Raw genomic sequence first — 26867 nt, 5'->3', positions numbered from 1 at the left:
AGGAGCAACACAGTATTCATACGTGTCTTGTTAGTTTTATTTTTTACGCTGTACTGCCAATATTGTCATTTAAATGTTAGTACGCGTAGTCATTCACAGGGAACCAAAGTTTGTGTCTTTGTAAAAACAGGGATTTAGGGAATTACCATGGAAGCCACCCCTATGTTCGTTCTAGAGAATAATATTTTACTAAGAAAATTAATACTGCATCTTTTGCTTAATGTTAAATAAAATGTATATCTTCTCATGAAAAAATAAAAAAAAATACAAATGTGCACCTGAAGGAATTATATACTTCCAATACATAAAGTAAATGATGCAGAAAAAATGCTTTCAAGGATTCACAAAAATGTTTTCAAAGGGGTAACAAAAAAGAAATCATGTTCCATAGAAAATGTATCTTTGTTCATTGAATGAGACATCTTTTCATAATATAGATCAAGTAAAATATGTAGACTTTGGGAAAGAAAAACCTCAAAATACCTCTTTTAAATTTTACATATAGAATAGTTTCATTTGTACCCAAAAATTAGAACCCATATATAGATAAACTGATATTGGCTATACTTTAGGAAACATTCTTAAAGCATAGTGTTACACTCTCCTAGGTGCTACAGTAGCAAATTGTGAAAATACTCGATGGGCAGGTCTGGGAAGTAAAATGGCACAAGTGCGTTATGGAAGCCAGTTCTGAAGCATTTTACAAGTCAGAGCCACTTCCTGAAAACACAGCAATCTCCCATATGCAGTTTGCAAAATATGCCATCTTTTTCCTCACAAAAATAGGTATGCTGGAAAAAAAAAAATAAGCTTCCTGTGCCAACACGTCAATTTAAGCTTTAAATTGCTGTACATTTAATCTGTGTGGGAAAGCAAGTATGCGTCCATTTGAAATTCAACACGGCTTCACACATTATCTCTCTGCATTCTGTCTTCCCAAGTCACCTCATTCTGTTTTTACAGCAAAGAGGCTGGGGTGACACAGTCTTCTCTATGGTTTCCATGGTAATCCACTCAGTCTGTGGAAAATAAAATACAAATAAAGTCAATTAATGCTGAACAATGAAACTGTACAAAATGAAATGCTCACAGATCTTGCATTGCTTAACAGTAAGACTGGGTGTAAAAAAGAAAAAAAAAATACCTATATACATTTTTGTGGGGGGAAATCACTATAAATGCTGAAAAAAAAAAAAAAAAAAAAAAAAAAAGATACTCATTTCTGCTTTGGTTTTAAGGTTAATGATTTAAAGCCACAATTTATTTATACAAAATACTGCAATACATTATATATATTTCAAAAGTCATAGCAGGAAATAAAATGGGTGGGAAGGTGGAAGCTACAAGTGCCCGCTTGCCTCTGAAAGCGCAAACTCTGGGACTGTCATCTTGATCCTGGTTTCACCATATAGTTATGGACTCAAAACAAGCATGTGCGCATGCTTGTTCTAGGTTAGTAATTTATCAAGTAGTAAATTATGGATAAGGATGACAGCTTACAACTTTAGAATAAAACATTGCAAGTTCCAAATTGCATTGTTGCAGGTTCCTGCTAGGATTTAATACCCATTCCAAAAATCTGAATGTTGCTAAAGACTTTACAAAAAAGGCAGGCTGATATTCTGAATTCATCTCCGCATTCTCACAGAAGCAATTCAATTCCAACAAAACTTGTTTACTAGATGTAAATTAAAAGATCATGTGATCAGCAACCTGTTAAACTGGGCTTGCCAGCACCATTCACACTAAATCAGCACGATAAATAATGAAAAAAAAAAAAAAAAAGATTCATCATGAACATTCTGGCCCTTTAAAAAAAGTACAAAGAATTTGCAATTTGGCTTTATTAGAAGGAGCCTTTCTGTAATTCATGAACAATGTAGGCTACATTAGGTGAGACACCAGCAGGTAATGCCCAGCGTCTCCATCCCTGTATCAGAAAAAACAAAAGTTAAAAAGGATTAAAAAAAGAGGTGCATGGAAGCCAGCCAGCCCCCAGTCTGATGGACTCTCCCTCCAGTCTGCCACCAACCAAGTAGACCTGTCTCATGATATAAAGAAAGAACAGGGGTTTAGTTGACACGCATTTGCAAACGCATGTGTAAGCTGCAGGGCCACTACACGGCACCCTGTTTTACCTGCAGGCCTAACACTTTAAATTTGAGTGTCTCCACAATGGCAGCACATGGCTGCTAATGGATGGATAGGAGGCAGGTGGGAGGGAGCAGCCCAAACCTCCCCCAACCCACCTCCATCCATGACTGGTCTAGTATCTCAAAACGCTAAGTGCCCATTCACACTACCGCGACTTGTCAGGCGACTGGTCAGCCTGACAAGTCGCGGTCCATGCAGTTCTACGGGAACCGTTCTAATAGGAGCGACTCAAGTCGCTCTGACTTAGAAAATAGTTCCTGTATTACTTCGGGGCGACATCGGAGTGACTTGCATTGACATTCATTATATGAAGTCTGTGCAAGTTGCGCCGAAGTCGCGGTGCACGCGACCTCACAGGTCGCCCCCAAAGTCGTGCCGCGGTAGTGTGAACCGGCACTAATAGCGATGTTATTGCGATGGTACAAACTGAAAACGACCAGCTGAGAAGCATACACCTCCATCCCCTTGGCGGATGCAGTGTGAAACACAGATTGGGACTTTATATGAGGCATTGGCCTGTAAAGCACAGTGCTTGTCTGATGTAAAGTCCCAAATATTTTATGAAATTAGGGATGGAGGCACTGTGCTTTATAAAAAAAATTTTGCTCGTCTTGCAAATCACTCTCAACTAATTTATAAAATTTATATTTACTAATTTATAAATTATATATCACAAAAGTGAGTACACCCCTCACATTTTTGTAAATATTTTCTTATATCTGTGACAACACTTAAGAAATGAAACTTTGCTACAATGCAGGGCCCTCCAATTCCTCCTGTATTAAATTGTATTGTAACTGTATTGTCTTCCCTCATATTGTAAAGTGCTGCGCAAACGGTCAGCGCTATATAAATCCTGTATAATAATAATAATAATAAATAATAAATAATAATGTAAAGTAGTGAGTGTACAGCTTGTATAACAGTGTAAATTTGCTGTCCCCTCAAAATAACTCAACACGCAGCAATTAACGTCTAAACCGCTGGCAACAAAAGGGAGTACACTCCTAAGTCCAAATTGGGCCCTATGAGTTTTTTTCCCTCCCCGGTGTCATGCGACTCAGTGTTACAAGGCCTCAGGTGTGAATGGGGAGCAGGTGTGTTAAATTTGGTGTCATCGCTCTTACTCTCTCATACTGGTCACTGGAAGTTCAACATGGTACCTCATGGCAAAGAACTCTGAGGATCTGAAAAAAAGAATTGTTTCTCTACATAAAGATGGCCTAGGCTATAAGAAGATTGCCAAGACCCTGAAACTGAGCTGCAGCACGGTGGCCAAAACCACACAGCGGTTTAATTGGACAGGTTCCACTCAGATAAGGCCTCGCCATAGTCGACCAAAGTAGTTGAGTGCACGCGCTCAGCATTTATTTATATATATATATATATATATATATATACATATACATATACATACATACATACATACATACATACACACACACACACACATATACATACACACACACACACACACACATACATACTAACATACATACACATTCAGAGGTTGGCTTTGGGAAATCTATTTATAAATGCTGTCAGGATTGCTGCAGAGGTTGAAGGGGTGGGGGGGTCAGCCTCTCAGTGCTCAGACCATACGCCGCATACTGCATCAAATTGGTCTGCATGGCTGTTGTCCCAGAAGGAAGCCTCTTCTAATGATGATGCACAAGAAAGCCTACAAACACGTAGTTGAAGACAAGCAGACTAAGGTCATGGATTACTGGAACCATGTCCTGTGGTCTGAGGAGATCAAATAACCTTTTTGGTTCAAGCTGTACACTCACTACTTTACATTGTAGCAAAGTGTAATTTCTTAGTGGTGTCACATGAAAAGATATAATAAAATATTTACAAAAATGTGAGGGTGTACTCAGAGAGATACGGTGTATATTTAGCGATTAGCGATCGACTGATTAATCGGCAACACCAATATATCGAGGGGCGATATGCACTTTCCCCGATATACTGGAATCGGCCTTTGGATTTACTGATAGTGCCGATATTTTCGCGACGTCATTGCGTATGTTGCGCGCACGCGTTCTGCCTTCTAACACCGCCTCTCACGCCTGCTTGGCCCATATGTGACATTCCACCGCGCGCTGCACATGTTCTCTGCCTTAAGACAGCCTCCCACGCCTTTGACAGCCTCGTGTGCAGCCAGCTACAGTCCGGTCACGGTGCTAGCCATCCACCCACAGGCCCTGGCCTCAGCCACTCACCACAGGGTGCCAGCCCCCAGCTATCCGACCCACAACAGAACAGGGTGCCAGCCGGCCAGCATCCAGCCACCCGCCACCGTGACCAGTGTTCCAGCAAGCCAGCCACCCACAACAGGCCAGGGTGAGTGAGTGACACCAAGCCAGCCACCCACCCACACAACAGGGTGACAGCAAACAAGCCAACCACACTGCCAGGCATTAGCCACCAACCCACAACAGGGTGCCCACCACCCAAAATGCCAGGCGTCAACTACCGACCCACAAGGGTGCCAGAAACTCAGCAAGCCACACACACTGCCAGGCGTCAGCCACCGACTCACAACAGGATGGCAGCCAGCCAACCCACAACAGGGTGCCAGCAAGCAAGCCACCCACACTGCCAGGCGTCAGCGACCAACCCACAACAGGGGGCCAGCAAGCAACCCATACTGCCAGGGGTCAGCCACCAACTCACAATTTTTATCTTTTTTGTGTCTTTCAAATTGAAATGGAGATGGATGAGGAGAGAAAAAGGTAAAAAGTGTGGTCTGGGACCATTTCTCGTCTCATCGTTCTCCAGGAAAAGCAGCAGTGTGCTACACATGTACAATCCTAATAAGCATGGGATCAGTAACTGCAAAAAACAAAAATACGTCAAATCTTTGGGCCCATCTAAGAGTTCATCATATTGAATTATAACATGCAGCATAGAAAAAACAAAATGAATATCAATGCGATTTTGAAATACCTCCTCCACTATCCCAGGCAACAATAACAGATACGTTTCAGAAAAAAAACATGCGTCACTGTCTAGATTCAGATGGAAGATCCCAACTGCTGGACAGGAGTAATCAGAGAGATGATTGTCACTGATAAGCAGCCATTTACAATGGTGTCCGACTCAGGATTTAAGTGGTTGACGTCCATATTTGAGCCAAGCTACACACTGAAGAGTGAGAAGTATTATCGAACAGAAATGCTGGGAGAGATTCACCAAAAGGTTGTTGACAAAGTAAAGGCAATGCTGCAACCAGAGAATGCTGGCAACTCACTCATTTACAACTAACTGCTGGTCAGGACAAACCGTGTCAGGCGAGTCACTAATGATTCTTGCATGCCACTTCATTGACAGCGGATGGACAAAAAGGCAATTGGTGTTGGATACAAAAGTGATGCAAGGATCCCACACTGAGTACAGTAGAGAAATGTTTCTAGGCAGGCTTGAAGACTGGGGAATCAACAAAGACAGAGTGATGCTTGTGCTACTTTGAGACAGTGGAGCAAACCTGCGGAAAGGAATGAGGCTTGATGATATGTCAGACCTCAGTGTCATGGCACACAACACCCTCCAACTTTTAAATAATGATCTGTCAAGCCAAATAGCTTTGATTGATATACGTTTTGAGAAGCATGAACAGATTAAAAATGTTGTGCTTGCAAGTCTTTTGAATCCTCAATACAAAAACAATGCTTTCTCATCTCATGATGTATTGGCAAAGGCAAAACAATGGCTGACAGAATATTTTCAACAGGAGGTTCCTGCCGAAAAAACAAGTCCAGATCACTATTTTGATATTATGAAAAAGCAGCATGCTGCAAAAACAGAAAGATGTCCAAAAATACGTCAAATGAACAGAAGAGAATCTTTTTCATCGTGGTCGAATTGATCAGGACATTTTCTGTGTTTTATTGGGGCCTCATGCGGAGGATTCAATTTCTTCTGAATCTGCACTAATGAGCCTGGATGATGAACTTCATCTCTATTTGAAGGAACCAGAAATTGAGCCTCTTCAGTGGTGGAAAGAAAATGAGGCACGCTACAAAATACTTGCTTCCCATGCTAGAAGATACCTCTCTCTCTGCTCCTCCTCATGTTTATGAAGTGGCAGCATTATAAACAAAAACAGAAGCCCTTTAACAGGTGACTATGGACATGCTGAAATGTTCTGCTTTCTGCAGTATAATATTGTTCTACTTAACTGGGAGTATTGAAAAAAGAGTAGTGTCCACTCAAATCCACTGTGTAGCTGTTGCCTAGCTTTTTTCTAGCAGTTTTGCACTGACTGCAGTAGTTGCAGTGAGTGTCCTACTGCAGAGGTAGTCCACTGACTCCAGTCCAATCCACTGTGTAGCTGTTGTGTTGCCTAGATTTTTTTCTAGCAGTTTTGCACTGACTGCACTGCAATAGTGATTTAAAATTATTGCAGTGATTGAGTGCACTACTGCAGCAGTTATTATTTATTATTAATGCACAATCAGAATGATGTGAAACTAAATGTCCCTGCAATTGAAGTTTACCTATCAGTTCTCATGCAGTTAAGGTGTGAAGAACGAGCCCTTAATGTTAAAATCGTTAATAAAGTTTGATATGTTCAGTAACAGATTTGTGTCGAAATTTGCGTTTATTTTGCAAAATTTGAATGTTCAAAAATATTGGCCAATACCGATATGCGATGGCCAAAATACTGGTATCAGCAACAAAAAAACGTTATCGGTCGATCACTATAATATATATTATATATACACACACACACACACAGTACAGACCAAAAGTTTGGACACACCTTCTCATTCAAAGAGTTTTCTTTATTTTCATGACTCTAAAAATTGTAGTCACACTTCAAGAGGTAGTCACCTGAAATGGTCTTCCAACAGTCTTTAAGGAGTTCCCAGAGATGCTTAGCAATTGTTGGCCCTTTTGCCTTCACTCTGCGGTCCAGCTCACCCCAAGCCATCTCGATTGGGTTCAGGTCCAGTGACTGTGGAGGCCAGGTCATCTGGCGCAGCACCCCATCACTCTCTTTCTTGGTCAAATAGCCCTTACACAGCCTGGAGGTGTGTTTGGGGTCATTGTCCTGTTGAAAAATAAATCATGGTCCAACTAAAACGCAAACCGGATGGAATAGCATGCCGCTGCATGATGCTGTGGTAGCCATGCTGGTTCAGTATGCCTTCAATTTTGAAAAAAACAGTGTCACAGCAAGGCACCCTCACACCATCACACCTCCTCCTCCATGCTTCACGGTGGGAACATGTAGAGTCCATCTGTTCACCTTTTCTGCGTCGCACAAAGACACGGTGGTTGGAACCAAAAATCTCAAATTTGGACTCATCAGACCAAAGCACAGATTTCCACTGGTCTAATGTCCATTCCTTGTGTTCTTTAGCCCAAACAAGTCTCTTCTGCTTGTTGCCTTTCTTTAGCAGTGGTTTCCTAGCAGATATTCTACCATGAAGGCCTGATTCACACACACACACACACACACAGTCTCCTCTTAACAGTTCTAGAGAGGTGTCTGCTGCTAGAACTCCGTGTGCCATTGACCTGGTCTCTAATCTGAGCTGCTGTTAACCTGCAATTTCTGAGGCTGGTGACTCGGATGAACTTATCCTCTGCAGCAGAGGTGACTCTTGGTCTTCCTTTCCTGGGGCGGTCCGCATATGAGCAAGTTTCTTTGTAGCGCTTGATGGTTTTTGTGACTGCACTTGGGGACACTTTCGAAAGTTTTCCTAATTTTTCGGACTGACTGACCTTCATTTCTTAAAGTAATGATGGCCACTTGTTTTCCTGTACTTAGAATTTGTATTATGGCAAGAAAAAAGCAGCCACCAGTCTATTCAGTAGGACTATCAGCTGTGTATCCACCTGACTTCTGCACAACACAACTGATGGTCCCAACCCCATTTATAAGGCAAGAAATCACACTTATTAAATCTGACAGGGCACACCTGTGAAGTGAAAACCATTTCAGGCGACTACCTCTTGAAGTGTGACTCTACAATTTTCATAGTCATGAAAATAAAAGAAAACTCTTTGAATGAGAAGGTGTGTCCAAACTTTTGGTCTGTACTCTATATATGTATACATACACACACACACACACTGCCTGGCACCCCCCCCCCCCCCCCGGATTAAGGGTGGCGCCAGGCAGTCCATATGTCCACCCCCCCCCCCCCCCGAGGGAAGCCCAATCGCTGCTCTATCACCCTGTTCAGCAGCTCAAACAGCCTGGTCAACAGCCAGCAGCAAGTAGGCCGCAAAGTTGTGTCTAAAATTTGGGGCCGGATCCGGACACGAGTCCGCTGGCAGCTCTGTTAGCTTGATCAGTCGCTCAGACAATTTGGTCAGTCAGCCGCGAGTAGGCCGCAAAGATGCGGCCTCAATTTTCGGGCCGATCCAGCCGCGAGAGGCACACATCCGTCAGCAGTACCGTCCGCTCAGCTTGGTCAAGTACCCAGAAAACCATGAGTAGGCACCTGGGACTGCCACATGGTGTGAAGTTGTTAACCCTCTTCTGCCTAGTGTCCTACTCCTAGGAAGCGCAGCATAACCCATCCGACTAATGAAGCTATGTCGCTGTGTCTGTCAATGAACGAAAGAGCATATATATATATATATATATATTATATACACACACACACACACATAAGATGAAGGTGCCAAGGTGGAAAAAAGGGGTACCAAGATAGGGTCAGAGTGAGTGAATACATCTCCACTATGAGATACCATCATGGAGTCTCACGGGGGTCCTTAATAGGCAAGCCAGATGACGTCCAAAATTTGTTAGGACATTTGTGTTGTCTACAAATGTAATTTATATTGTGTCAATCATAATTATCCAAAAGACTAACATTAGTAATAAACACAATGAGTTTGGAGATTCATAGAAAAAGGGGCCGCAGAAAAAATATTTTAAATATTGAAATGTTAAATATTATAGCATGTCACAGATCCCTACCAAGAATCATCAGGGTGGCAGCATAACTGTAGTGATGTTTCCCTGCAGCAGGCCCTGGAAGGCTTATGAAGGTAAAGGACCAAATAATTCCAACAAAATAAAAAAGGTAAACCTTAGTAGAAAGCTGTAATGTAATACACAAGAAACAATGACCCCCAACTAGAAGTCAAAGTAAAACAAGAATGGCTTGGAGAAAAAAAAAAAAAAAAAAACACACACACGCACCAGTGGTAATGTAGTTTTGCAAACAGTAATGAGGGAGAATCACAGTGTCCAGATCTGCACAGAGGAAAGGAACCTATCCAAACAGATTTAACATGGCTGTTAAACCTTATATACCCAGTGAAGGGACTAGCCTTTGGTGATACACAGATGACCATTCAAAGTCCAGAATTTTTAAAGCTTGTATGAGCGGTCAGGAAAAAAAGGGAGCAAACAGCTGAAGTACTCTGCAGAGCTTAGTGAGTAGAGCTCTGACAGCTGATTAGTTAGAGACCCCCCTTTACACAGCATACAGAAACAGAGCTGTGGCAGTCATTCGGCTGGAGCTCTCTTTTTTCTAGGTGTCAGGAAAACTTGTCAGAAGACACTTAATGCTCTTAATCGAAAAAGTACACTATAGATATGTTTTGCCCTTATTTAATGTCTGTTACAACCACTTAAAGTACATCGAACATAATGACATAGTGTTTGTTACCCCAAAAAAAAAAAAAAAACACATACTGTTTCCTAAAGCATGTTATACAGCACCTCGCATCACCTAAAAAACCTGGCTGATCCTGCCAATTTCTACCCTCCCCTCTGTAAACTGACCACGGTGTATCATGGCTGCTGAGCCCTGACACTGTGGTCAGTGTACGTGCCTCCGTCCTCTGCAGCCCTGCTCTTTTGTCCCCTGTGTCCTCCTCCCCCCTCCTCTCCCTGTCTGTGTGCTGTGTCAGCGCCTGCCCCTCCACTCCTGCTGCTCTCATTTATTATAAAATAACCCCATCCACGTAATATAAACACTCCTGTGCCTTTCTTATAGAAAAAATATGCCGATCTGTATCTATCACATGCCCGCTCGGCTATCTCCTCTCTTCCCCAGCTAACGTCAGCTGCAGTGCTCGGCACCGCCCACTAGCTGTCAGCCAGGCAGAGAAGAGAGTCGAGGGATCAGCTGACTGCTGGGAGCCACTGATATAGGTACAGATCTACTTTTTTCCCCTCTATAAGACAGGCACATGAGCACTTAGTGTTATATTACAGAGTGGATATGATCATTTTATAGTAAAGTAATGGCTTAACCACTTTAAAAAAGGTGTATACTTATGCAGTTATTTTGTGTTTTTTTCCTTATTGTACCAATTTAAAAAAGTTTGCAGAGGCCTGTTTAGACTAGGATATTAAAAAGATTTGTTGATCAGCATGAAATGATATCCACTGTGTTATATGACAAAGGCTCAAACACAAACCTTTTGACTTATCTGCAGGGGCGTACGGCCTATATTTGCGGCACCCAAGAAATTTGTGAAAGTATGCCCATTTGCCTTTACACATTCATACTTGGGTACAGCGCATGTTGTAATACATTCCTATGGCCAAAGTTACGCAAGGGGGTGAACGCTTGTTAATAGGCAACAGGCATCACTCCAACACAACAAACAGTTAAATATGAATGACATCACAAAGCACTACATGTAAGGTGTACTGCCATAAGTGAAAGGGCCATTATAACACTGTACTGCATTATTACACTGCTCAAAAAATTTAAAAGGAACACTTTAAAAAACACATCAGATCTGAATGGGGAAAAATATGCTGGATATCTACACTGAAACAGACTGGGTAATATGTTAGGAATGAAAGGATGCCACATTGTTTGATGCAAATGAAAATCATCAACCTACAGAGGGCTTAATTTAAAGAAATCTCGAAAATCAAAGTGAAAAAATGCAGCAGGCTAGTCCATTTTGTTGAAATTTTATTGCAGCAATTCAAAATGGTACTCCGTTTTACATTCGGGATCGACCAATATATATATATATTTTTTTTTTAGAGCCAATACATTTTTCGGCCATCCTTCAGGCCGATATTAGGTTCCAAAATTCTGTACATTTAAAGTTTTTTGTAACACCGTCCTAAGTTTATTTTTTTGATCACTTTTATCCCTGGTGACAGAAAGTCTGTGACGGGTACTCTTTTATGAAGGGATCTGGGGTCTACAAGACCCCAAACCCCTCCTCTGCACTAAAAGCATATAAAAAACGGCAAGTTTGGCTGTTTTGAATACAGTCTTTTTTTTTTTTTTATAAATCTGGTGATGATATGACATTGCTTCCGAGTTATTACATCGGAGACCCGATCAGAGCCGATTCTTGCTTTGACCGGGTCTACGGCCAGCAAGCAGATGTGCTGGCTGGTCACTCAAGCCTCTCAGTGGGATGGGAGACCCAGGCAGAGCGGCGAGACGCCTCCCTCCGGCAGCTTGTGATAACAGCCGAGTGGCTGCTTAGCCGCATTGGTTATTATTATTAAAAGAAAGCCGACCGTCTTCAAGTGGTTGTACCGGGGTGATGCCTGTAGCTGCAGGCATCACTCCGGTACAACCACTTGAAGCAGTATCGGTCATGTCAGCAAGTTTGTGACCGATACTGCAAAAAAAAAAAAAAAGTGAATATTTGCCCAACCGATGCTTTTATGAATTCCTGACAACATCGGGGCCTGCTCCTAACGAGACGACAGATTATGTCCTGGGGTATTTCCTCCCAGATCTGGACCAGGGCCTCGCTGAGTTCCTGAAGAGACTGAGGTGCAACCTGGTGGCGTCAGACAGACCGAAACATAAAGGTTCCTAATTCTCCTGGAACTGGCCATACTCTCACCACATGAGGCCAGTCATTATTATGCACCAGGAGGGACCTGGGACCCACTGCACCAGCGTAGGGTCTGACAATGGGTCCAAGGATTTGATCCTGATACCAAATGGCAGTCAGGGTGCCATTGTCTAGCCTGTAGAGGTCTGTGCGTCCCTCCATGGATATACCTCCCCAGACCATCACTGACCCACCACCAAACTGGTCATGCTGAATGATGTTAAAGACAGCATAATGTTCTCAGTGGCTTCTCCAGACACTTTCACATCTGTAACATGTGCTCAGGGGCAGACCTGCAAATTCTGGTGTTCAATGGCAAATGCCAATCAAGCTCCATTGTGCCAGGCAGTGGGCACAGGGCCCACTAGAGGACGTCGGGTCCTCAGGCCATCCTCATGAAGTCTGATTGTATAGTAAGAGACATTCACACCAGTAGCATGCTGGAGGTCATTTTGTAGGGCTCTGGCAGTGCTCATCCTTTTCCTCCTTGAACAAAGGAGCAGATACGGGTTAAGGACCTTCTATGGCCCTGTCCAGCTCTCCTAGAGAACTGTCTCCTGGAATCTCCTCCATGCTCTTGAGACTGTGCTGGGAGATAAAGCAAACTATCAGGCAATGACACGTATTGATGTGCCATCCTGAAAGTTGGATTGTCTGTGCAACCTCTATAGGGTCCAGGTATCACCTCAAGCTACCAGTAGTGACATTGACCCTAGCCAAATGCAAAACCAGTGGAAAAAAAAAAAAAAAAAAACAGTCAGAAAAGAGGGAGTAGGGAAAAAAAAAGGGGAAGGTCAGTGGCCACCAACTGTAAAACCATGCTTGTTCTGGAGGGGATCTCATTGGTGCCCATCTAGTGCACCTGAATTTCATTACCACAAAAGCAGCTGAAACTGATTAACATTAACATTCCCTTCGGCTACTTAACTGACCAGATCAATACCCCAGGAGTTTAACTGACTTGATGCTATACTCCAATTTAAAAAAAGTGTATTTGATCATTGTATTTTCGTGTTTTAGCTTTCACAAAATACATGCTTGCTGGGTTTTTTGCCATTAAAAAAAAAAAGTATTGGTAGTTCCAATTTTTTTATGTCACATGCAAAATTAAATGCAAACTTTCAGTAAAAAATATTAATTCATTTTATGGCAAACAGATGCCATATTACCTGCTTTTTGATAAACGAGAAAAGATGAGTTAGCGCCGAGCAAATTAGATACCAAACATGCCAAAACTTAAATTGTGGCAGGCCAAAACTTCAGTACCTTATATTTTCCATAGGTGGCGCATTAAAAGCTATAAGTCATCAGTTTAGTGTTAACCATGTATAATGAATTATTTCGCTCACATCGGCATGCACGGCAATATGTAACATGTGTAAGGCAATTGATGTTTTTGTGCTTGGGCACCCCCATCGACTCCATAGGTGCGCCCCTGGACTGTAAAGCCTAGCCACCCCCAGCCACAAATGAGGGGGGCAGGGGAGATATTAGGGCTTCAAAAGACCCTTGATGTCTACATAAAGACATGTCACCTGACCAATGCTATCACAATGCTTAATAGCAATAAAGTTAAAAATTAAAAAAAAAAAAAAAAAAAAAAAAAAAAAAAAGCCAAAACATGAAATATTGACCTGGAAAACAAACAGTTCTGGGTAGACTGCCCAAAACTAGTTTTCTATGTAGATCAGTGGAATTTTCTGTATCCTAATACACAGGGAAAACCCATTAGACTCCTTGCACACCTGGGTGTCTAGCTGCACTGCATGCATCCTGGCAATTTGTGCACACAGGTGAAAGAGGTGTAGCATAAAGTCTATGGCAAGCTGTGACTGAACGCTATATGGAGGCGTACTCACGAGTAATGGCCCTCTGCGATCATGGACGAACACCTGCAACTAAAAAGCTCAGGATTTTCTCCCCTTTATTTTTATCTGGGGATTATGCCAGTAACAATACTTCCTTTCCCAAGGTGACAATGCTCACTTACTTTACTATATCAATAGCAAAGTAGCATTGTCACACTAGGCTGCTCCCCTGATTTGCACTACAAAATCCTTCCTCTCTCTATTACAGAGGGAAATAGGGTTGTGCAGTTTGCAGAGGATAGTGAGGGAAGCTGAAGACAATGACAAGACAACAACCACCATGAAAGGACTGACAGACTGCGATATAGAACAATTGAAAGGTTTACTAACCATCTATGTATGAGGTATTAGAACTCTTGGATGAGTGGCGCTGTAAATAAAATGCCCTAGCATTTGAAAGATTTATGTAGGCTGGCATTGGTGATCTTTCCCCTTTGAAAGCATTAAGCTGGCTATAGACTGATCGAAATTCAGCCATTTCAGGAGGAACTGTCCGAATTTCGATCAGTCTATGGGCAGGCTGGTTATACTGAAGTTCAACCATCAAGTAACTTCAGTATAACCAGGGAATAATGGATAAATGGCTGCACACTCCAGAAAGATGTCAAAATCTTTATTCAGACCCGAGCACCAGGAGATAAAAATCTTAACGCATTTCATGCAGATAACGGCGCTTAATCATAACACAAAACCTTTGCATCATGAAGCGCTGTTATTAGGGATGCACCGAAATGAAAATTCTGGGCCGAAACCGAAAATGCAGGATGCCCTTGGCCGAAAACCAAAAATGACTTTTTCCCCAAATTTTTTTTAAAATAGATAGAAGAGGGGCATACACCAAAAACAGGTAGCGACGTACACCTGTCGCTGCCACCCTGTCACAGTATATGTACTGTGATGGGTTGGCAAGAGGTTAAATTACCAATGGTATTTGTATTATGCAGCATGAGGGGGTTAATGTATTGCCACTGCTGGTCACTCATCTATTAGTGACCGACCAGTGGCAGTTAATTAGCCCCTTTGTGCTGCATTAGTGCAACCAGGATCAGTGTTAATTAACACTGGTTGCACTGATACTGGTTGCACTAATGTAGCACAAAGGGGTTAACTGCCACTGGTCGGTCACTAATACATCAGTGACCAGCAGTGACAATACATTAACCCCTCATGCTGCATAATACTAATACCAATGGTAAGCTCGCCTCAGCTCCCCCCCCCCATCCCAACGATTCAATCTCCTTACTGTCACTCTGCTGAGTTCTCCTCCGGAGTCATTCATTCAAAAGAAGCGCCTCTGGCCGGCGGCCCGCCTCCCGGTGATGTCACTACTACGATGTGTGTATGAATGAAGTGTCATACCGGGCGGGAGGGCGGGCGAGTGGCCGCTAATAGAACTATGTGAGCCTTCACTTCACTGTCAGCGGGAATGTGTGTGTGAATGAACTGACCTGACACCGGGCGGGGGGGAGCGGCCGATAATAACTATGTGAGCGCTTCACCTCCCTGTCAGCGGAGATACATGCCTGACAGGGAAGTGAAGGCTCACATAGTTACAGCTATTAGCGGCCGCTCCCCCCACCATCCCACCCGGTGTCAGGTCAGTTCATTCACACACAGTCCCGGTGACAGTGAAGTGAAGGCTCACATAGTTATATCTATTAGCGGCCGCTCGCCTGCCCTCCCGCCCGGTATGACACTTCATTCATTCATACACACATCGTAGTAGTAGGGACGTCATTGAGAGGCGGGCTGCCGGCCAGAGGCGGGACTTTTAAAACCTGCGCTGCGCCCTCCTTTCTCACGGCGGCCATTAATTTCGGCATTGTTAACCCATTATCGGCCGAAATGGGATAGGATTTCGGTGCATCCCTAGCTGTTATCTGTGTGGAAGGCGTTAACTTTTTTTTTTTTTTTTTTATCACCTGGTGCTCGCTGTTCTGTATACAATTTTATTTGTTGAATACTACAATAAAGATTTTGGCACCTTCCGAAGTGTGCAGCCATTCATCCCATTTTCCCTGTTGATCTCAGAGACCGGCACCTCCGCTTTGAAAGCAACATTAGACTTGCACCACTCACACCTTGAGCAGTTTCCTCAGCATTGGTTCAGTATAACCAGTCTTTTTCCCCTGATCACTGCAGGCAGCTATACCCTCCAGCAGAACACAATAGCTCTGCGGGAGGGATTACTGCAATTTTCTTAACCTCAAATCCTGGTTGAAGGTAAGAAAATTGCATAACGTAAGACCTGCCTTATTATTTGTTATGTTTTGGTAACATGCCAAGTACTTGCATTTGTTCTGGTATTAGCATCTTGCAGTCCCTGTAAAGTAGGACTGCAGTGACAGATAGAAGATTGAAAAAGTGTGCTGTTGCTTTTTTGCTGTCCAATTACAGGCTATAGCAGGTCCAGGTTGGAAGGTTAAAATGAAGTTGAACGATGCCGGCAATCAGGCTGATCTAGTTGCAGAAAAAAAAAAAAGTACAAATAAGCATTGGAGAGGAAATGTCTGGATTGAGGGCCCATTCACATCAGAACGCGGTGCAGAAAGGGTGTGTTCCGTGCTCTGCAAGTGAACACACTGCCCTCATGAGACACACACACACACAGGTGCCAACAGGGCTGTGGAGTCGGTAGATAAATGTTCCGACTCCTCCGTTTTTTGTACTTCCGACTCCTCTATTAATATTTTTTATGCAATTTTATACATTCCTTGAAGGAAAGAAAAGAGCCAAAATGGCTCCTTTTCCTGCACGTCTTTTCAAAATTGCATCTGTTTGCGGGGCCCTAGCTGCAACAGTTACTTGCCGTAATTTGCCAATTAGTGTGGCTGCATGGCGATCTTTTAATCCATCTCTTATGGCAGTTGCAGTGTATGAACAGCACATCGCATATGATGAATAGTAGCAAGCTTCAATGCTTCTTCAACAAAGTCGTCTAAAAAAATGTCAGCATTCTCTTCAGTTTCTAAACTTTCTCCAATACTTGCAGAGCTGTCTTCCTCTAACTCTAATATCTGTTTGTTACCTTCTTCATCTGCGTACGTCTTCTCAATTGTGATCAACATGTTCGAAGCGTTATCTGTCACAACACATAAAATCTGTTCCTTTGTCATTTCAAAATCTTCTAGAACACACTCCACTAACATCTGAAGGTAATCTCTGGTGTGATGTGCCTGAGTGTCCTTTAATCCGAGGGTCCGTGTTATTGTTTTGTTATTTTCATCCACAAATCTAACATTAATAGCAAAATAATTGACTCTGTGACGTGTGCATGCATCTATTTTAAAAAGAAAGACACTTTCTGTAGTTCTTCCTTTTTACATTTGGCCTCCTCAATTATAAGTTTCCTTATACTAAATCATTAATTATAACTTTTTGTGAATTGGGACATTTAAACTTGCTTTTTTTTTTTTTTTTTAATTCCAATCTAAATTTAGTAGGAGTCGGAGCATTGTTTGCCAACTCCAGGTACCCAAAATTTCCTACGACTCCCAACTCCTCGACTCCGACTCCACAGCCCTGGGTGCCAATTAGTTGTTACTGGCACCGCTAATGCATCTCAAATACTGCATGTTTGCGCCCACCAACCACATAGTACTGCAGTAGCATGCGGTTTGATGCAGTGCAATTTGTAAAAGCAGTTCTTGCACTTCTTTCTGCACGTTCAAGTGCATTTTGCAGCCAATTCAAATGCATGGGCTGTCAAAACCAGAAAGGGAGTTATCACGAGCATTCCATTGTGAACCCCCTCTGCTTTAAGATTCAGACCTGGACAAGTACAGAAATAGGGAGAGGAAAAAGAGAAATTGAGAGAACGTTTGAGGTGGAAAAAAGGGGAGAGGGGGAGAGAGCGCGCGTATGCAAAGGACAGGGGGAGAGAGATAAAAAAGAAGTGTGTGCCATAGGGGGGAAAAGAGTGAGAAAGTGTCTACACAAAAAAAAGGAGGGGGGCAAGGGGAGGGGAGAAAATGCATGTACACAAGGGGGAAGAGGGAGAGAGAATGTAAGAATGTGTACGCAAGGGGGGTGGGGGAAGGAATAGAGCGTGTGCGCATATATGCAGGGGGGGGGGGGAAAGCGTGTACACAAGGGTAGAAAAAGAGTATACAAGGGAAGAGAGAAAGTGTGCGCGGGGGGGGGGGGGGGAGCATGCACACATAGGGGAGGGAGAAGAGAGAGAGAGAGAGAGAGAGAGAGAGAGAGAGAGAGAGAGAGAGAGAGAGAGAGAGAGAGAGTGCGGAGGGGGTAGAGAGAGAAAGCATGTACGCAAGTGGGGGAGGGAAGAAGGGGGGGCAAGGGGGAGGAAGAGACCTTGCACGTGGCACAAGTGGGGGGGGAGAAGAGACCATGCACATGGCACGAATGGACAAGAGGGAGGGAGGGTTCGGGGGAGAAACAATCCTCCACCTTGTTGTGCTGCATGGCAAGCCTGGATCAAATTTTAAGAAAGTATGAACAGAAATGCCTAAGCTTTGTAGTTATAACCATTTCCAAACATGTATTTCATTGATGTATTCAGCTGTCTGCCCAGAGTTCAGCTTCAAAACAGAATGTCAGAGGTCCCATGAAGTTTTGAGAGTTGTAGATCTGTCAACTGTCTGACCTCACACACCACCCATTTTGTGATTGTGCAGTGTGTTTGGTCAGGGGGTTAATAGGCAACAACGGTCATTCCAGAAAAAATTTCAGCATTTACACCAATAAGATGAAAATGTCCAAATACGTTTACCCCCCCCCAAAAAAACACTTACCTAAAATGTCCATGGTCACCATCACTGGGTGCTCTATGTTGTTTGCTGCTCCACATACTTGCTTGTAGAAGAGACAGTGAGGGTAGCGGAGTTGTTGGCCCATTTAGCTGTCTAGGTGGAGGGAGCAGAGACACAGCTTGCCAGGCACTGCATTTGGACAGCTTCAGCCGGAGTGTGGAACATGTTGAAAATGTTCTCATCAATCAGCAGCTGTGGCCACTGATGAGTGTATTGACAGCACCACCATGTCCCCTATGGACAATTTTTGGGTACTGCAGCTTGTCACCATTTTAGGGGAACATGTGGTTTTCAAGGCTTGAGGCATGTTTAACCACTTCAATACCGGGCACTTTCACCCCCTTCCTGGCCAGGACAATTTTCAGCTTTTAGCGCTGTCACACTTTGAATCACAATTGCACATGCAACACTGTACCCATAAGAACGGTTTATCATTTTTAAAAACAAAAACAGAGCTCTTTCAAATCACCACTGCGTTTTTTTTGATAAACAAAAAAATATATATTTTAGGTCAAAATTTATTTTGCTACATTTCTTTGGTGAAAATAACCCAAATCAGTGTATATCATTTAGTTGCATCACTACAGTGGTTGAAAAAAATACACAAGTCTTAGTTCAACCAATTTAGTCCGTAGGAAAGTTAGAGCCAACAAACTTTGACAGAGATATATATATATATACACACACACACATACACACCTTGCTTTGTGCACTGGTACGCAGTCATGTTGTAAGGGCCAATCCCAAACTGTTCCCACAAAGCTGGGAGCATGAAATTGTCCAAAAAGAGTTCCCATCAATGGAACTAAGGGGCCAAGCCCAACCCCTGAAAAACCACCCCACACCATAACCCCCACTCCATCAAATAATATGGACCAGTTCACACATCAAGGTACATAAAGACATGGACGAGAGAGTTTGTGGTGGAGAACTTGACTGTTCCGATCGAACACCTTTGGGATAAATTAGAGCACAGTCTGCGAGCCAGGCCTCCTCATCCAACATCAGTCCCTAATCTCACAAATGCACTTCTGGAAGAATGGTAAAAAACATTCCCATAGACACACCCCTAAACCTTGTGGACAGCCTTCCCAGAAAGGTTGAAGCTTTTATAGCTTCAAAGGGTGGGTCAACTCAATATTAAACCCTACGGACTAAGACTGGGATGCTATTAAAGTTCATGTGCGTGTAAAAGACAGGCGTCCCAATATTTTTGGAGATATATATATATATATATATATATATATATATATATATATATATATATATATATATATATATATATATATATATATATTTTTTTTTTTTTTTTATTATTATTTTTAATAATTTTTTCCCCTCTTTTACGATGTTGATTTCCATTATATTGTGAGCATAGCAATACAGTGTTGCCACAAAACACTGTAAAACTCTGGGAAAGTGATCAGCATTTTTTTTTCACATTAAGATTGCTTATACCTGTGAATTTAATTGGTAAAAGCAACAATTTTTACTGAATGAAACTGTTCAGTGTCTTGTTGCGATTAGCTGTGGATTGGCCAAAGCTAATCACATGGTACAGATGGGCTGAGATTAGCCCTGTCTGTACCATGTGATAGTTGACCAATCACAGCTAGCAACACAATAGTACACAATAGATGGTAAACAAAGGAAGTAATCCATGGTTTGCAAGGCTCATGTGATCTGCTACGATTGGTCACAGTGATTACATGGTACTAGCAAAAGGCCGTTACAGTGATCAGTCATCAGGGCAACAGATCGCACTGCTGCGCGGCCCCGCGAGGTGCGCGTTCTGGGAGGACATTATATGATGTCCTCCCAGAAAAACAGTGGTCCCGTCCGGCCCGTCATTGTACTATAGGCTGGGCGGGAGGCTGTTAATATAATTTGCTTGACGCAACCACATATTTTATATTTTCCCCCAAAAAAAATCGTAAATGTCTGATAAGTGTGCAGTAAATTAACTTTAGTGCACTTTTTATGGCTATGCCTTTGATAAATGTGAACCAATATAAAAAAAAGGGAAAAACTGACAACTACCACCATTTTATTCTCCATGCTTTCATAAAATGTATGTGTGGGGGTTTTAACAAATCTGCAGGCCTTAAATACGTGCAGAAAAATTAAAAATAAAAAGGATAGGTGGATAGATACACAGATCACCGCTGAGCAGTCAGGTGACCGCTCCCTCTCCGCTCTATGTGTGGGGAGGGAGGTGTCAGAGCCCCATGCATCTCTATAGGGGAATCGGATGAGAGCGGACCGCCTGTCCGCCCTCATCCGATCCCCTGGACGGATGGAAAATAGGGTTTCCATCCGTCCAGATTTCACAGACAGGGTCGGATGCGGGTGTCATTGGACATGTCTCCACTGACATCCGCTGCCCCATAGGGATGTATGGAGGATCTTATCGGATCCACCTAAAAAACTGACAGGCGGATCTGATCGGATCGCTCATGTGAAAGGACCCTAAAAGCGTAGTGTACCTTTAAATAAAATGTTTTTCTTCAAATAGTATTTCTAGTATGGCAAATGTGGTGCCTAATCAAGAAGAATTTAGTCATGTGTGCATTTATAACCAACATGCTTCTAGGATAGCAGCCGATATGGTCACAAAATTTTAAAGCTGCCTAAACTGAAGAAAAGCAAACATACCAGAGGTGGCCTTCAGAAAAAGCTTAAACAAAAAAACAGCCAAGTTACACAACCAATCTAATCCAGCTGCTCTAAATGCAATGTCAGCCTTGTACTTTGCCCCACAACTGGTTACTTTACAGCAAGTTACGTAGTCTTATTTAAACAATATGCCCACACACCAGCTGTACTATTTGGTTTTCTGAACAAGAAGCCAACATAGGAAGGATATGAATGCCACCTCACCAGTAGCAGAAGTTGCTATACCCAGCATGAAGTTGTGGATAACAAAGAAAAGTCATTAGTTTACAAACCTTTGTTAAAACAAGACAGCATTGCATCACATACAGTATGCTAAAATGTATCTGTTGTGCCAAAAGATTTAAACATTTTTGGGGCAATGTTAGCATTTACAAACCTTTTCTGAAGGCAGAACACTTCAGGCAGTCAGCCCTGGAGAAATCGATGCTGACATAAGCTCCCGTTTCCAAATTTCTGCTTCCATTCTGGTGCTGACTGCAAACTGGCGAGGCAGGCTCACAGACACTATCGTGCATACTCAGAGCTATGTAGTTTAGACCATGCTGAAAACCTGTAGAGCAGTTTCTAGACATTTTTTTCTCTTGATCACAATTGTTTTCATCAGGTTTCAGCCAAACATTGTCAAAAGAGGCAGAACTATGCCTTTTGCCACTTTCAGTAAAGCAAGAGGAAGTTGTTGTCACTGTGCTAGCAGAGGAGAAAGTTTCAGAGCTGTGCCTCCGTCTTCCCTGTGGATCAGCACGGATAACTTTAGGACCAGCTACAGGTTCAGTCTTAGGGTTCAGGACAGAGGGGAAGCCACTTTTAAAGGATGACATATCCCCAATACACAGCCGATTTACAATAGATGATGGGCTTTCTAATTTTGTACCATTTTCAGTTTCATCAGGAAAAGGTCTTGGGGGAGTCATTGCCATATTAAAGGTCATTGTGGTGTAATCATCATTCCTATTATTGGTAGTAGTGACACAAGCTGTACCGCATGGAAGCTTGGCATATTCTGCACTGGGCTGAACTCTGGAAATACCAGGACACGTATAGGCAGAAATGTCTGTTAGAGAGTTAGAAAATTCAGCTGTGGCTTTCGGAGATTGCACATCAATGTCTACACTCATGTAATCAGACAAGGGGGACTGTCTGTGATCACAACTTGAGCCCAAAGAAGAAGGTGATCCTTCTGCAGAAAGAGAATAGGGCGTACTACTCGCTTTATCACTGAAGTCAATATTTATATATTCACCAGGGCTGGTCGGCTCAGCTGAAGTAGAATGATCAAACATTCTTGGTATTGTATTGCTCCCTCTCATAGCAAGAGTAAGTTTAGTTGGCCTTGTTGCCCTAACATGATTTACTATGTCACTGGAAGATTTCAAATCAGTCTTTGACATCCCATTTGCAACCCCATTCTTACACACTTCACTCACGTTTTCCTCCATTTGCAGTAATGTTCCTGGAGAAGACATAGGAACATACTCATTATGATCGCTGCAAGGTTTTGAAGAACTTTTAAAGCTTCTGGGTAAAGAAAAATAAGAACTGAATCCCCGGAAGTTATTTAAATTAGAGTCAATAGTCTGCTTTGAGGAGCTTCCATAGGACATGTCCATGTACTCACCATTGGTGACTTTCTCTTGGCTGTCTTTAGAGGCATTTCCTGTTGATGTATTTCTGACAGGTGAACTGGCAACTGGAAACATCATCATATACCCTTTTGAATCCACCTGAGATGGGCACTTGGAAATGATTTCTTTTGGAGCAGAAACACTTTTGGGTGCCATTGGCAAATAGTCATTGTTGCATGAAACTGAAGGCATCATTGGCATGTAGCCATCGTCCTTGGCTTTACTCCCACTTTGGTTACACATAGAATCTATGAGGCCATTACTGTAATCCTCAGGGTGATTGCTGTCTTTTAACTTTGGTGATTCAGAATAAGCAAACTGCTTCTCTTCAGAGTTTTCATCAAAAGAAACAGCAGCATTGGACTTTTGTTGTAATGGGACATGGGTGGGCTTAGTCAGGGAGTAGGTTCTTTTTCTAAAACTTTTCTCTGCTTCCATGTAATCATCCTGACCACCTGGGTGGCTTTTCATGCTCATTGACATGTAATCGCTGAGAGTGTTTTCTTCTTGTATGGGCGGTGTGTTACCTAGCGAGTCTGGAGTATTACTCCTCACGCGAAAGTACCTGAGGTCTCCAGGACTTGAGCCATACTCATCGGATGAAATAAAGCCGCCATCACTAGGGGAGCCACACGCTGAAGAACTGGAGGGTCTTGTCAAGGCATCAGATACAGACCCAGGGCCACTACTTGAACACACGTTTATTGGGCTCGTAGCTGAGGGAAAATGGGAAACCGGTAGGGAGGCCGATCTGGAGTGGTAGCCAGAATTAAAAGGTGCCCTGACATATCTCCCAGTACCTTCTTGTTTATTCAGATTTATTCGTGCTGTATTTAGGTGGATAAGGCTGCCAGTCACTGACCTGAATGGCCTGGTCATGGTACCTTCGCCCTCGCTGGAGGTCCTAAAGCGGTAAGAGTTGCTCTTGGACGTTGGAGGGGTACCGGCAATGCTTTCAGTCCTCGACCTTCTTTGCAGGCCGGTTTGGCTGGGAGGCAGGTTGCCCAAGTACCGTCTGGTAGTGATGAAGGAGATGGGGTTGGTGCCGGAGGACTGGCTCTTGCTCCTCGGCCTGAACTCTGAGTATGCCTTCAGGGCTTTCATAGTCTCCAGGAAGGTCTCATGCATGTTCTGGGCCACCACACAGTCGTCCACCTGCATCCATAGCTCCCCAGCCCCTGTGGACGATGAGCGGCCCACCTCGATGAAAAAGTAGTTCTCAGAGTGGCCACAGCGGCGGATGTTCATGAGCAGCAGGTGGACACAGGCCACGTCTGAGTTGAGTTTGACCAGGTGCACGGCCTTGTTGGACAGGCAGAGACGGTAGACCCCGGACAGGTTCTTGCTCTGGCCCAATCCCCGCGGTTTGACGTTGACCTGCCAGACCTCCTTGAAGACGGTGCCGGCCCGGAAGCCACCATAGCTCTCCTCCTCCAGCTCTTCGTCGTCCTCGGCCAGGCAGGACTTCTTGTTCTCGTTGATGAGCTGGCTGAGGGCCTGGTACCAGGAGTCCTGCTCCTGCTCGCTGTCAGCCACCATGGCAAAGTACTCGTCCTTGGTGTACAGGGCCAGCAGGTGCTTGTTCTTGGCATCGGCCCGCCGGCTGACAGTGAAGCACTGGGACAGGAAGATGACCCTCTTGGGGGGGCCAGGTCGCTGCAGACCACTCCGGAATTTCTTCTCGTTGTCATAGTACTCTAGCCGGGCTGGACCCAGGTGGCTGTGAGCCCTCAGTACAAAGTACCGCTTGTGGCCGTGCTTCTGTTTCCTCAGGTAGCCTCTCTTCTGCACGTCCTCCTCACCGGTGACAACACTCTCCTCCTGTACCTGAGGCAGACGCCCGCTCTCCTCCTGAGGGGGGGACGGAGGACCAGGCTTCATGCTTGTCCTGCCGGCTCTGTCCTCCTCACCGCTCAGGACACCCGCCATGGAGAAGGGAGAGGAGGGGGGGGAGCCCCGAGGGCTGGCCTCTCTGCAGCTATGCACGGAGCCTGCCGGCGTCCTACCTTCCCTCTGCCAGTGAATGAAAGTCAGCGTCTGACGGGGGGGAGCTCAGAGGACACGCATGGCGCTGCGTCTAGGCGCCGGGAATCTCCGTCTCCCCGGCGTGCACGGCTCAGCGGCGGCGGCTCCTCTCCTCGCCGTACACATTCACCACAGACAGACTAGAGCGGGGGCAGGGAGAGCGGCACGGCGAAAACAACACGTGACCCCGCCCGCCTGCGTCACCTAGACATTACCCGCCCACCACGGAGGCACTGGCCTCACCGCCCAATTACAGCGCGCTCGGCCAATAGCGGCGCGCCCCTTGCAAAAACATCCTGCAGAATGGGCGTGGCGACCGCGCTCCCACTATCGGCCCAGCCCATTTTTACTCACGCTTTAGGATGTAAACAGGCAGCCGATTGGTGGCTTCGGGGGGGAACCCGTCCTCTGCTGAAAAGGCGTGTTCCGTAGTAATAGGCGTGGCCCGAGGAGCTTAGGACGCGATTATTGGTGAAGCCTGGGTGCTGTTACGGTTTGGCAGGCGGCGATTGGCTGAAATAGAAGTCTCCCTGTCCTACCTTTCCCAGTGGGCGGGGCTCTCTTCTGGTTGTGAAGAGAAGTAAACAACAGTGTTGGTAGCGGTGGTGGCAGGAGGGAGTCGGTGTCAGTCTGCGAGGGAAACGTCAAATAAAATATGCCAAATGGATGCGGCGGGCTGGACTGCGCAGTATCGTCAGACGGTGTGCACGCTGCGGCAGGAGGTCACCCATTCTGCGGCAATACTAAATCACAACAACACCGCTGGGCAAGCCGTGCGGGAGGACGCTGTACAATCCCAATGCCGCCGTGCCTACCGGTCCTATCCCATGTATATGGGGGCCCCCTCTGTAATGTTCCCGGAGCTCCATCACCCGGCTCATCACTGCTTTACAGCTGCCGCCAAATCACAACCGATTTGTTTTATTGGCGATATTCAATGTTCCCAATAATCACAGATCATTCATATACATCAACAGCTCAATATTAACCACTGCAGCTCCAGAAGATTTACCCCCCTTCATGACCAGGCCAATTGTTGCCATACGGCACTGCGTTACTTTAACTGACAATTGCGCGGTCGTGCAACGCTGTACCCAAAAAAAAGTATGTTCTTTTTTTCCCCACAAATGGAGCTTTCTTTTGGCAGTTTTTGATCACCTCTGCGGTTTATATTTTTTGCACTTTAAACAAAAAAGGCAATTTAAAAAAAAATATAAATTTTTTTACTTTTTGCTATAAAATATCCAATAAAAAAAAAAAATGTAAAATCTTTAAATTTCTTCATCAATTTATCTTCAAACTATGGCCCTCCAGCTGTTCAGGAACTACAATTCCCATCATGCCTCGGAATGTCAGGGTTTTACAATGCCTCATGGGATGTGTAGTTCCGCAACAGCTAAGGGACGTAGTTTGAGGAACCCTGACTGGGCAAATATGTCATTTGCTTCATGTTTTTGGTAAGAAAAAATCCCAATATGTGCACATTGATTGATTTGTGCAAAAGTTATTGCATCTACAAACTACAGGATAGATTTATTTTTTACTAGTAATGGTGGAGATCAGCGACTTAAAGCGGGACTGTGATATTGCGGCGGACATTGACACTTTTGACACTTTTTGGGGACCAGTGACACAAAAACAGTGATCAGTGCTAAAAAATATGCACTGTTACTGTAGTGACACTGGAAGGGGTTAACAGGGGAGGACTGGGGCAGTTCCTGCCACTGACCTACTGAGTGCGGGTTGAAGACAAGGACAGAGAGCAGCCCCCCCAGCTAGGATGTGTCTGAGCAGAGGCCGGTTCCAAGTCTCACTGGAGACTTTCCTCCCCCGGCCGGCCCCTACCAAGCTGTCCCAGCTCCCCCCAAACACCCCCTGGCCGGATTCAGCCAGTGAGTAGAGAGTACCTGGGATGGGGGTCAGGAGGAGGACAGGAAGAGGCAGAGTGGGAG

The 26867-nt window shown here is 44.2% G+C and overlaps 1 protein-coding gene across 1 annotated transcript; it reads right to left on the bottom strand.

Moving 5' to 3' along the window:
• On the bottom strand, nt 1-25100 carry IRS4 (insulin receptor substrate 4). Its single transcript, XM_082262984.1, has 2 exons — nt 21645-25100; nt 1-1019 (listed from the first exon to the last, which is right to left on the bottom strand). Exons 1-2 carry the CDS (start codon nt 24817-24819, stop codon nt 1015-1017), a joined length of 3180 nt encoding a protein of 1059 aa, XP_082119110.1. The 5' UTR covers nt 24820-25100; the 3' UTR covers nt 1-1014.
• Between the last annotated feature and the right edge of the window lie 1767 nt (nt 25101-26867).

This window comes from Pelophylax lessonae (assembly GCF_965119305.1).
Source record: "Pelophylax lessonae genome assembly, chromosome: 7".
In the NCBI taxonomy this organism is placed as follows: domain Eukaryota; kingdom Metazoa; phylum Chordata; class Amphibia; order Anura; family Ranidae; genus Pelophylax; species Pelophylax lessonae.
This window is presented reverse-complemented; position numbering and strand designations above follow the sequence as displayed.

Bases quoted from the DNA above. Each gene is read 5' to 3' on its own strand.
- IRS4 (XM_082262984.1), bottom strand. From the start codon at position 24,819: ATGGCGGGTGTCCTGAGCGGTGAGGAGGACAGAGCCGGCAGGACAAGC.